This window comes from Salmo trutta, chromosome 23, assembly GCF_901001165.1.
Source record: "Salmo trutta chromosome 23, fSalTru1.1, whole genome shotgun sequence".
In the NCBI taxonomy this organism is placed as follows: domain Eukaryota; kingdom Metazoa; phylum Chordata; class Actinopteri; order Salmoniformes; family Salmonidae; genus Salmo; species Salmo trutta.
Window position 1 is genome coordinate 35,209,549 of NC_042979.1, and position 13,497 is coordinate 35,223,045.

Genomic DNA, 13,497 nt, shown 5'->3' on the forward strand with positions numbered 1-13,497 from the left:
CAAAATAGCTTCCAATACTCTACTCAGCAAACTGGATGCAGTCTATCACAGTGCCATCCATTTTGTTACCAAAGCCCCTTATACCACCCACCACTGCAACCTGTATGCTCTAGTCAGCTGGCCCTTGCTACATATTCGTCGCCAGACCCACTGGCTCCAGGTCATCTATAAGTCTATGCTAGGTAAAGCTCTGCCTTATCTCAGTTCACTGGTCACGATAACAACACCCACCCATAGCACACGCTCCAGCAGATATATCTCACTGGTCGTCCCCAAAGCCAACACCTCCTTTGGCCACCTTTCCTTACAGTTCTCTGCTGCCAGTGACTGGAACGAATTGCAAAAATCGCTGAAGCTGGAGACTTATATTTCCCTCACTAGCTTTAAACATCAGCTATCTGAGCAGCTAACCGATCGCTGCAGCTGTACATAGTCCATCTGTAAATAGCCCACCCAATCTACCTACCTCATACCCATATTGTTTTTATTTACTTTTCTGCTCTTTTGCACACCAGTATTTCTACTTGCACATCATCATATGCTCATCTATCACTCCAGTGTTAATTTGCTAAACTGTAATTACTTCGCTACTATGGCCTATTTATTTCCTTACCTCCTCACGCCATTTGCACACACTGTATATAGACTTTATTTTTTTTCTATTGTGTTATTGACTGTACGTTTGTTTATTCCATGTGTAACTCTGTGTTGTTGTTTGTGTCGTACTGCTTTGCTTTATCTTGGCCAGGTCACAGTTGTAAATGAGAACTTGTTCTCAACTAGCTTACCTGGTTAAATAAAGGTTTGAAAAAATTGAATCAGGTGTGCTAGTTATGGAATTCAACAGTTATGGGTTGGGGTCCCAGAGGAAAGGTTTGAGAAGCACTGATCTACACAAGAGACCCCCTACCAGTGCTATATCACACACACACACTGGTGTAACCCATCCCATCTCCCCCTTCTCAGTCTGCAGGGGTACGATCTGTTAGCCTCAGACTGGGTCACGTTTAGTAGGTATAAAATGTTTTGAAACACAGAGTAAAACTGAATGTGTCCAATAACAGCACATATTTTGGTTTTCGGTTTCAAGACATTGTGCTAGTGACATACTAAACACAACTCCGGTTAAGTGTTTTTAAGGTTGAGTATTAGCTGCTAGACACCTCAGATACTTCCCTTAGCCCCTATACCCATACAGTGCATGTAAGGGGCATTCCCAAATACCTGCTCTCTCTCTCTCTCTAAACCCGTCCATCTCGCTCACCCTCTCTCTCACCCCTCCCCCCTCTTGCTGCTGTAGAAAGGGACAGGTGTGTGACTTTGTCCTTCCATTACCCCTCTTTTCCTCTAATCCTCAATCTATCAAACATAAAATTACTATCCTGCCACTGATGCTTTGTGTCAAGGAGAACTGCTGATTTTAACGATGACAACAAATAAGGCCATAGTTTAATTTGCTTCCAATAAAAATGTAATGCATAGAATAGACATGCATTACTTACCCTGTGGAAATCTATATTTGTTGGCCTATATTCTATAGATGCCTACCTGCAACTGAAAATAATTTCCTCTGAATAAACAGGCTACCATTAGATTATTCTGAAACAGGCCTAATAAACAATGTACAAAATGTAATCGTGAATGGGAATCTGATTAACGATCGTTACCGAACCGACGTCACCGTGGAGGCAGGGGTGACATCTCTCTCGATGACTCCTTCTGTAATGATCAGCTACTCTGGTCTAGGGGCGAGGAGAAAAGTCAGTCGCTAGCCTTGTGTAGGGTGTGTGAGGGACATGAAAAATGCCTTTCTCCCGTCGGAGACAACAGCCCCGTGATCTCATGAATATATTGTAGCTGGCGGGACATTGTGCAATAGTCAGGGAGGTATGCAATCCAGTTTCATAGGCAAAAACGGCTGCTCGGAGCAAGGATACACGGCGATTCTTCTCACTTTTGTGCATGCTTACATTCCGAGTAGTGACGACGCCGGCCAAGCAGCGATACGGATCTTTTGAGGCACATTCGACGAGGCTGCCAGCTACAGTTTTAAAGGGGAAACGATTCGCCACATGCAGACATGGGAGCGAACGTTAGAACTTGAAGACAGACAAGACACACTGTTGCGGATATAAGGAAAAATAGCTAACATAGCCTCATTTTATTGTCACCGACCGATATTTCTTGGAACTATCGACCAGCTGAATAATACAGAATCAAATAGAGAATTCCAACCACGGGTAGTTGGAGTCAAAGGTAAGCCCCAGCAGAAAACCAGATGGCTAGGCTAGCGCTGTCGAATAGCCTACTGTAGCCACTAACGTTAAGCTATTTGCAAATATATCCCAGCCTAAATATGCAGTCAATAGCCTGTGCTGTTTGACGTTTGGACAGCGTCTGCATCTCGGTTTGTCTGACAAGCGCTCCGGAACACGTTGTTTAATTGCTGCAAACAATTGTTTGGTCATGCCTTGTTGGCTACTGTTCTGTAGCCTACAGGGCAATAGCTAATTAGCTACAAAGTAGCTAGCATAATTACGTGGTTGAGTCCCCTTGTCGTATGGGGAAACATGGACATAACTGACAGTAAAATAGTCTGGTTGTAAACAAACGGTGTCGCAAGTCGCAACACCTCTGGGCAGTTTGTGATATTACAAGGTTAGATGAAACAAAATGTCTCCCATTGTTATTTCAAGTGCGAGCAGCATGCGTAGCATGGTGGCTACGATGTAGCACTGACTGCCTTGGAATTCTCTGACGTCTATCTGTAAGCGATGCACGATTTCAGTGGAAACGTGTCCGTACATTGCTTACATTGTATCCGCGCAAAGCATAACGTTTCAACAACAGTATGGTTGATGTTTTATGTGTGTGTGAGAGAATTGGGTTGAATGTGTTTTATTAGGTTACAACAAATGTATACTGACAGATTATCTTGCGATCTATCGAACGCCTCACGATGAGATCTGAGTTGGTGCTAAATAGATTAGCGCCAAAAAGCTACATCTCTTGTAGGCAATTTAGCTCCTTAATAAACACCATCGTCTTTGTGAGTTTCCATCAGACTAGACGCTGTGTTGCGTATTGCTAAAACACAAACTTAACTTAGCTCAAGGCAGTCAAATAATATTATCACCCCTGTGTATCACCTCAGCCACCACATACATGTGTATTCATGATGACTTTCTATATGTAAATGGTTAGTTTGCACACGTATACCCAGACCTACATGTACAACGATACACAAATAACACATCTGAGGGACCGGTGCTGGTCCAGAGACCGGGGTTTGAGGGACACTGCTCCAGGTATTTAGGGGTCCAGCTGCAGCCAGGCGAGGCAGCTGGGTGTTAGAGGTTAAAGGTGAGTCTAGGTGACAACACATGGCATGGGAGTCTATCGGCTGGCCTGATGTCCCCTGGTTGCTCGATGGAGTCAAACCCAGAGGTGGGTGAGATTGGGAGTAGGCCTATTCCACATACACACGTTTTACACAGGCCTGTGAGGAATATCAGATCTCTACAATGCCTGGAGAAGTGTTGAACTCAGGAACCACATCAATATGATATTGCAGTCTGTGTAGGCCTGTTTTATTAATGAATGAATTTAACCTTTTATTTAACTATGCAAATTCTTATTTACAATGACGGCCTACCCCGGCCAAACCCTCCCGTAACCCGGTCGACGCTGGGCCAATTGTGCGCCGCCGTATGGGACTCCCGATCACGACCAGTTGTGATCCAGCCTGGGATGAAACCAGTGCCTTAGACCTCTGCGCCTCTCAGGAGCTGAATTTATGTATCTGAAATGCACCCACTGACAGACAAGACGGGCGAGCAGACAGACAGCATGGATGACCTGAGGGTTCTGCTGGTTCTCAACAGAACAGCTGCTGTCACCAGTAATTCTGTCTCACTGCTGTTAGAGAGACACACACACCAGTAGCAGTGTGTGGGTAAAATCAGTCAGGAAGCCAAGCCAGTAAAAAAAGCCATATTACAACCTATGTTGGGGGGTGTTTTGAAGCACCAGGACAACCAACAATTGAGCTCAGCTCAATGCCGATTGGCTAATTATTATTATTATTATTTTGTTTTTTCTCGGGAGACCAAATGCTTGCTGGTGTCAATCAATCATATACTACAGCGGTCACATGTTATACTCTTTTGATCCAGACAGCATCAGATACATGGGCTACACATACTGAGATTGAAAGGGGTGCTGTTTCCCTCGCTCTAATGATTTCTCCAGGGAGATTCAGCCACTTGCAAATTCACCATTTTTTTGGGGGAAACAGAGATGATAGAGAAATTATTTTATAATTGTAATTTATTTATTGGTTAAATATTTGGGGAAGCCTGACCTCCCATGGCATCCATGAATACACACCACTGCGCACACATGTCACCGACCTGTAGCATCCCTGTTCCCTTTCCCTCTTTGCCGTGCCTTTGAGAGCTTTATCATAAGTCATGTACTTATCAAAAGTCAGCTTGTGGCACATTTGACTTCACATTTGATTTGCATCATATATGATCAATATTATGAACGTATTGTTTATTCTGTCAACTAAGGCAGTCTTTACAACTATTTTAAATTCAATGCTTGACAGTTGTGAATTGTCCCTGCAATCAAATCGAAGCATTTGTCTTGCATCTCATACTAACCCAGAAAATCTACTGAAAACTGATACACTGTAGTTACACTTCAGTGCATAGACAACATTCTAGCGTAGAACTAATTCATTGCAATTATGATTCAAGTAATCAAGGCCTGCCTGAATCCAAACCAATTTTGTCTTGAAACAACCAAACTGCAAATAATTCTAGAATAAAACTGATGTTTTGGTTCCTCCCCATTGTTTAAGTGAAAGACTGACGAGTTTTGGCATTTCTGTGTGTCTTCGGCTATTTTCACATTTTCAGGCAAGTGACCATAATCTTCGGGCAACCTGAGAAAATTATCCTGACTACCCCGATGGGCAATTGCCTTTCAGGCCTAAATGTCAATCCACACAATTATGGGTTAAGTCCATGTGACAATGTGTGTATCTGTGTCTAGAATGATAATGTTTACAGCGGTACCTCTGGTGATTGACAGTATGGTAGATGGCACTGGACTCACTTCCCTCTTCACTTGTTTCTCCTCACCTTTTCCACACCCCTCCTCCAGACATCCCTCTGTGAGTGGGTCAGCAGCGTACCACCCTGCATCCCACTGCTGGCTTGTCTCTGAAGCTAAGCAGGTCAGTCCCTAGATGGGAGACAAGATGCTGCTAGAAGTGGTGTTGGAGGGCCAGTAGGAGGCACTTTTTCATCTGTTCTAGAATAAAATATCACAATGCCCCAGGGCAGTAATAGGGAACGTTGCCCTGTGTACGGCGCAGTCTTTCAGATGGGATGGTAAACTGATGTCCTGACTCTCAGTAGCCACTAAAGAGCCTATGGCACTTATTGTAAGTGTAGGGTTCTTAACCCCGCTGTCTTGGCTAAATTCCCTATCTGGCCCTCATACCATCATGGTCACCTAATCATCCCCAGCTTCCAATTGGCTCATTCGTCTCCCCTGTAATTATTCCACAGGTTGTTGCTGTAAATGGGAATGTGTTCTCAGTCAACTTACCTGGGTGAGGTAAGGGTGAAAGCCACCTAATCCTGGACTGCTGGTCTGGTAGGTGACAGTCATTGGAGTCCATTCATTTGGCTGTGAGTCTTCTACATGCAGGCAGACAGACAAACAGTCACAGGGATTGAGGACACGCAACCTTCTCCAAGAGCTTTTGTTCCAGCCCCACGGAAACACAACTGATTCAACTAATTAAATGGGACATCGCTATACTGAGAAATGGAGCCTTTGTTCATGTTTTTCCCAGGGCCCCCATACTATACAATGAGGATGAGGAAGTGATTTGCTGTTTGGGGTAAGTTTCTCAAAAACAAGTGAAATCACAAAAAAGGTGTCTCGATCCTTCCTTAACATTCCATTTACATACAAAATTCAAGATTTCGTTGTAAAAAAGCTAACTTTTCCTTTAAGTTCTTGATGATCAGTTGGTTATTTAAATCATGTGTTAGTGCTGGGCCGGAACAATAGCCTGCACACTCTGTAGCCCTCCAGGACTAGGGTTGAAGACCAGCCAGGGCTTGTTCTTACAAAGTGTCTGAGTAAGAGTGCTGATCTAGGATCAGTTTTGCCTATTAGATCATAGTTATAAGGAGGGAATGGGTGGATCCTAGATCAGCACTCTACTCTGTCAATGTGGGCTCAGACCACTGCTCTGGGTGGTTTGGTCCCTTGGGTGGTATATAAGTGTGTGTTTGTACTGTTATTACACAACAACATCAATTAGCAAGTCATGAGCCAGAGCCAAGTTTCCATGTACATTCAGCAAAGCAGTAGGGGAATCCATCAGTGCGTTTCTCAGCCCTGGGTCCTATTCATTAGGCACGAAACGGAAGGAAACTGGGAAGTACAATCTGAACTTGTCCAATAAGAAGCCAGTGTCCTAATTAATACAACCCTGCTTGTGACAAGCAGTAAACACTGTGACCTTGGAATGGAGAGGGAGTGCGAGAGAACATTGGTTTACTGTAGTAGAGGTGTAAACGGGCTATGCAGAACAAACTGGAGCTTCACTTCAAATGTTTGAAATCTTTATGTTGAGATCTGCTATAAAGCACTATTATATATATATATATATATATATATATATATATAAAAAAAAAACATTTTAAAAATACATTCATTTAGCAGACGCTCTTATCCAGAGCGACTTACAGTATGAGTCCATACATTTCCATACTTTTTCTTACTGGTCCCCCGTGGAAATAGAACCCGCAACCCTGGAGTTGCAAGCACCATGCTCTACCAACTGAACCAAACGGGACTATCTCGTCAGGCTGGGGGCAGAGTACAGGGGTCATAGTTCAGCCTAGGATAATGCCTGATTCACACCAATGGAGCCAACCCAAACCCTACTGTGCTGGCTCGGATAGTTCCCTTTTTTAACATTGTATTTTTCCTTCATAGCTTGTTCTCCATCTTCTTTTTAAATAGGAAGCCAATTTGTTTTCAGCACTTTTATTTCCATGACTGATCAAAACTTGTTCTCATGGCTCTCTTGTCCCTCTGCAGGAGACATGTGGTGAGCAATATGTTTGGAACATCAAATCGTAATACATATAGAATCATGAGAATTGCCAAATACATTGTATCGGCACCTAAGTATTGTGATAATATCGTATCGTGAGGTCCCTGGAAATTCCCAGCCCTAGTAGATGAGTAACCAGGCCAGCCCAGTACAGCTCAGCATGGTTTGGTTTGGCCCTATAGGAGTGGTAATCAGGAATAGGTGAGGCTACATTAACAGAAGTATGAAGTAGGCGGAGGTTAGCGGCATTGCCTAACAGTGAGTGGTAAGGGAGGTCTGTCTGTTTTTGTCAGGAGGTATCAGGTGGGTCGAGGTCACTGAAATCATTCTCGGAATTGTGGAAAACATTCTCCTTGCATACCCTTAGGTACAGACCTAGGACCAGCGTAACATCCCAAGTCTATTAGGTGGGAAGAGACAATACTGACCTTAGATCAGTGTCTAGGGGTAATGCATCCTACCCTCATACAAGGACGTGATGAGATGTTTCCAGTGTGTGTTCCGAACTTAAGCTTCTGAATAGTTCCTTCTCCGCATCTCGCTGATAATCTCAATATGATTTGTCACTTGGTGTATTAAAAGAATAGTTCTCCCAAATTACAAAATGTCTTATTGGATTCGTTACCCTGTAAACTGTAATTTGAGTGAACTATCCCTTTAATCTACCCTCCAACATGTAGATGTATTTCAGTTCACTGAACACTTCAGACCTGTGTCTCAGACCTGTGTCTCAGACCTGTGTCTCAGACCTGTGTCTCAGACCTGTGTCTCAGACCTGTGTCTCAGACCTGTGTCTCAGACCATGTACTGTGAAAGTCCATCTATATTGGAGGGACGTGGGATGAATGAGTACCATTGCTTCTATGTGAATTAGTGGTACGCAGTCTGACCACACGTCAGTTGTCTTTTTATCAGATGCCCCCTGGTGAATCTGTGTTTACACAGTCACCCCAATTCTAATGTATTGGCATATCTGACACCGATCTGATCTTTTCCCCATTGTGTAACCAGCAAAAACCACATGGAAACTGATCTTTTGACTTCTGATTTATACCACATCTGTTTTGGTTCTCAATCCTGATATAATTCTGATGGTTCATATGTGACCTCAGTCTGGACAATATAATCAGTTTTTTTTCTCTGAAGTGTTTTGTAGTTTTTTTTTTTTTTTTTTTGCACATGACCCGTTGTTGCATGACAACCACCCAAAAATGTAAAGGAACAGTGATAGGAAATTATAATTGCACCTGTATGCTATTTCAAAGGTAATGCACATATCTGATATGGGCCACACATAAAACTGAGTGTAGACAGTCAGAAAAATTATAATCTGAATTTGGTTCTTAGCCGGCATTTACACAGCCATCCTAAGTCATGTGTATTTAGATTCAGCTTTATATGAGCGGTATCTGGAGGTCTCCGAGTGTTTAATGACATAAGATGCCTCATCTTAATACTCCCGGCGAGTGACAGTGTGACTGCTCCTAGTGGCTGTACTCACAGTGAGTGACAGACAGGTTTGCATATCTATCATATCCTGTCTGTGTGTCAGACCGTGTTCGAGATATGGGTGGGACTCCCTCTCTAACACACTTAACTGTTGTTCGACTCCATGAAACCCCCCCCAGACAGCAGGGACGCAACACATATTGGCTATGTAGGAGAGAAAACGAGGTGGTGGCTGGACAGTCGGATGGTGTTTTTGTCTGAGAGAGATGGGAGGAGGATGGGGCGAGGGAATGGAAGAGAGGGAGAAACGGAGGAGAGTGAGGGAAGGCGAACACGCACACAAGGTTGAAGGGAACTAATATCCATAGAGAAGGTTTCTGTCTGGTAACTGTCACTCTAAATATCCCCTCCCCCCCACACACACACACACCCCTCTTCAATCTGCAGGGTGTCTGACCCAATTCTGTGAGGAGAGGAGACGAAGAAGAAAGAGATGGCTCTAATGTTGGCAACAAATTAGCCTGTCAGTTAGCGGAGCTTACCCTGGAATGAAGAGTAATTTACAGAGAAAGAGAGGGATGGAGAGCGAGGCAGAAAGGGAGGGTGAAGAAGAGAGACGGGGATGGAGGAAGGGGAACGGTGATGGAGGGAAAGTTATATTGAAGGCGTGTGATCCTAAAACGGAGAAATGGCAGTGCAAGAGAAGCCCTCTCTCGCTCTCTCAGCCGTTAACGAGCTGTGTGTGTGTAGGCAGCCTCTTCATGGCTGTTCTCTTCAATTCCTGCTGCTGCCCCTCCCCCTCCCTTCTATGAGAAGCGTTACGCCAGGCAGTGATAGGCTACCGCTCTGAGACACACACACACACGGATATGCACACATAGAGACAGAGGCTAAAAGGGAGAGGAGGGTAACTTGTGTGGGCTATGATGGTGAAATCACTGCTTCAGTTCAATGCTATGAGACTAATTTCTCTCTACATTCAGTTCAATTGAATTGACATGATATTGGTGATGACAAGGAAACGATAATACATTAAATAATAAATTATCACAAAATAATTAGGCCTATACAGAATACGAATGAAACACAAATGACACACCATTTCAATACTCTCTCTCTCTCTCTCTCTCTCAGGCTGCCTGTCAGGGTCTTGTTGACCCCCCCGTTCCTCCGATGAACCCCCTCAACTCCATGAAACCCGGTCTGCCTCCCACTCCGCACAGGTACACACACACACACACAGAGAGTGACTCATAGAGGGAGTGCTGAGCTGATTGTCAGTTGGCTTCTGGTTGGCTTTCACCTCTCACCTGTCCTGCTATTGGCTGAGCTCTAGGATCTGACTGCCGATTTGCTGCTGCTGGCCCGAGCACTGGTTTCCTGTTTAAGAGTTCACTTCCTGTGGTTTCAGGAGAGGAAGTGGAGCGTAACCTTATCCGCACACACACACCAGGGTTGGGCTCAGTTCAATTGAGAATGTCTCATAAATTCCAATTCAATTCTTGAATTTTAATTAGTAAACAGGATACATAATTGCAATTTGAATTAAAGGAAATATAGTTGAATTCAGTGAAATTCAATGACATTAAAATGCCTGTTCTATTCTATATTAAGTGTGGTCTTTACAAATATACATTAGCAGTCAAAGGTTTGGACACACCTACTCATTCAAGGCTTTTTCTTTATTTTTACTATTTTCTACATTGTAGAATAATAGTGAAGACATAAACTATTAAATAACACATATGGAATCATGTAGTAACCAAAAAAGTGTTAAACTAATGAAAATATATTTTAGATTCTTCAAAGTAGCCACCCTTTGCCTTGATGACAGCTTTGCACACTCTTGGCATTCTCTCAACCAGCTTCATGAGGTAGTCTCCTGGAATGCATTTCAATTAACGGGTTTGCCTTGTTAAAAGTTAATTTGTGGAATTTCTTTCCTTAATGGTTTTGAGCCAATCAGTTGTATTGTAACAAGGTAAGGGGGTATATAGAAGATAGCCCTATTAGGTAAAAGACCAAGTCCATATTCACCTGGAATGCTTTCCAACAGTCTTGGAGGAGTTTCCACATATGCTGAGCACTTGTTGGCTGCTTTTCCTTCACTCTGCGGTCCAACTCATCCCAAAACATCTCAATTGGGTTGAGGTTGGGTGATTGTGGAGGCCAGGTCATCTGATGCAGCACTCCATCACTCTCCTTCTTGGTCAAATAGCCATTACACAGCCTGGAGGTGTGTTGGGTCATTGTCCTGTTGAAAAACATGATAGTCCCGCTAAGCGCAAACAAAATGGGAAGGCGTATCGCTGCAGAATACTGTGGTAGCCATGCTGGTTAAGTGTGCATTGAATTCTAAATAAATCACCAACATTGTCACCAGCAAAGCACCCCCACACCATTGCACCACCTCCTCCATGCTTCAAGGTGGGAACCACACATGCAGAGATCATCTGTTCATATACTCTGTGTCTCACAAAGACATGTCGGTTGGAACCAAACATTTCTGATTTGGACTCGTCACACCAAAGGACAGATTCCCACCAGTCTAATGTCCACTGCTCGTGTTTCTTGACCCAAGCAAGTCTCTTATTGTTGTCCTTTAGTTGTGGTTTCTTTGCAGTAATTTGGCCATGAAGGCCTGATTCCCGCAGTCTGCTATGAACAGTTGATGTTGAGATATCTGTTAATTGAACTCTGTTAAGCATTTATTTGGGCTGCAATTTCTGAGGCTGGTAACTCTAATGAACTTATCCTCTGCAGCAGAGGTAACTCTGGGTCTTCCATTCCTGTGGCGGTCTTCATGAGAGACAGTTTCATCATAGTGCTTGATGGTTTTTGAGACTGCACTTGAAGAAACTTTCAAAGTTCTTGAAATTTAGCTTAAAATAATGATGAACTGTCGTTTCTCTTTGCTTATTTGAGCTGTTCTTGCCATAATATGGACTTGGTCTTTTACCAAATAGGGCTATCTTCTGTATACCAACCCTACCTTGTCACAGTAGAACTGATTGTCTCAAACACATTAAGAGGAAAGAAATTCCACAAATGAACCTTTAACAAGGCACTCCTGTTAATTGGAATGCATTCCAGGTGACTACCTCATGAAGCTGGTTGAGAGAATGCCAAAAGTGTTCAAAGCTGTCAAGGCAGAGGGTGGCTACTTTGAAGAATCTGAAATATAAATATATTTTGATTTGTTTAACAGTTTTTTGGTTACTACATGATTCCATATGTGTTTTGATGTCTTGCCTATTATTCTACAATGTATAAATAAAGAAAAACCCTGTAATGAGTAGGTGTGTCCAACCTTTTGACTGGTACTGTACATAAAACATCAAACATGTTATATACATGCATATCATTTTGGGGGGAAACAATTAATTTGCAAAACAAACTCTTAAAATGAACAATATCGGTATGGAAATATTCTATTTCATTAATCATTTAAATATGGGGAAAGTACATTTCCCAGAATGCATTAGCTTAACCTTAAAGTTGTCCCTGAAGCCTTCAAAAAGAAGCCATACAAATGAAATGGTTGGTGGAAATTTAATTGGCTATTCTATGGACTAAGGTTGAGAGGGTACATGAACACCGTTTCCAGAGAAAAGTGATATATTCTTTGGTATCTGGAAGTGTTACATGTCACATTCAATTAAACTATTATGTTATTATTTATAAATATATTTTACCCCCTTTTTTTCCCTCCCAATTTCAATTATGATCTTGACCCATCGCTGCAACTCCCCAACGGGCTCGGGAGAGGCGACGGTCGAGTCATGCGTCCTCCAAAATATGACCCGTCAAACCGCGCTCCTTAATTTCACTAGGATAGGGGGCAGCATTCGGAATTTTAGATGAAAAGCGTGCCCAAACATATTGGTAGATTTGGATAGAAAGCACTCTAGTTTCCAAAACTGTTAAAATAATGTCTGTTAGTATAACAGAACTCATTTGGCAGGCAAAAACCTGAGACAAATCCAACCAGGAAGTGGAAAATCAGATTTTGTTTTAAAAAAAATCCTGTGTCTGTGGGGTCAGATTGCACTTCCTAAGGCTTCCAGTAGATGTCAACAGTCTTTAGAAGTTGTTTCAGGCTTGTATTGTGAAAGGGGATCGAATAAGAGCTGTTTCAACAAGTGGTCAAGCTGAAAGACATTAGTTTAGTCTCGCGCGTAGCCGTGAGCGCGACGCTCGTTCTCTTTCCTTTCTAATGACAACGGAATTGTCCAGTTGGAATATTATTGAATATTTATGATAAAAACATCCTAAAGATTGATTATATACATTGTTTGACATGTTTCTACTAACTTTAATGGAACTTTTTGTAACTTTTCGTCTGGACTTTGTGCCCGCGCTTTGTGCAATTGGATTACTGGACTAAACGCGCGAACAAAAAGGAGGTATTTGGACATAAAGATGAACTTTATCGAACAAAACAAACATTTATTGTCTAACATGGAGACCTGGGAGTGCCATCAGATGAAGATCATCAAAGGTAAGTGATTAATTGAATCGCTATTTCTGACTTTTGTGACACCTCTCCTTCTTTGGAAAATGGCTGTATGGTTTTCTGTGGCTAGGCGCTGACCTACCATAATCGCATGGTGTGCTTTCGCCGTAAAGCCTTTTTGAAATCAAACACTGTGTCTGGATTAACAAGAAGTTTATTTTTAAAATGGTGTATAATACTTGTATGTTTGAGGAATTTTAATTGAGATTTCTGTTGTTTGAATTTGGCGCCCTGCAATTTCACTGGCTGTTGGTGAGGTGGGACGCTCACGTCCCGAACGATCCCAGAGAGGTTTTAACATCCGCCCGCTTAACCCGGAAGCCAGCTGCACAAATGTGTTGGAGGAAACGCCGTTCAACTGACGACCAAAGTCAGTCTGCAG

General features: G+C 42.8%; 1 protein-coding gene across 9 annotated transcripts in view; it reads left to right on the forward strand.

The window, feature by feature from the left end:
- Positions 1–1,723: 1,723 nt before the first annotated feature.
- Positions 1,724–13,497, forward strand: part of zmiz2 (zinc finger, MIZ-type containing 2) — a 34,702-nt gene continuing 22,928 nt past the window's right edge. For 5 of the 9 annotated variants that reach the window (XM_029709993.1, XM_029709998.1, XM_029709997.1 and 2 more), the window contains exons 1-2: positions 1,725–2,256; positions 9,734–9,822. In XM_029709993.1, coding sequence (XP_029565853.1) covers positions 9,773–9,822 — 50 coding nt within the window. In that variant the 5' untranslated portion in view covers positions 1,725–2,256; positions 9,734–9,772. Of the gene's footprint in view, positions 2,257–5,872; positions 5,921–9,733; positions 9,823–13,497 lie in introns of all 9 variants that reach the window. The other 4 variants (XM_029710001.1, XM_029709996.1, XM_029709999.1 and 1 more) reach the window with 2 other exon arrangements.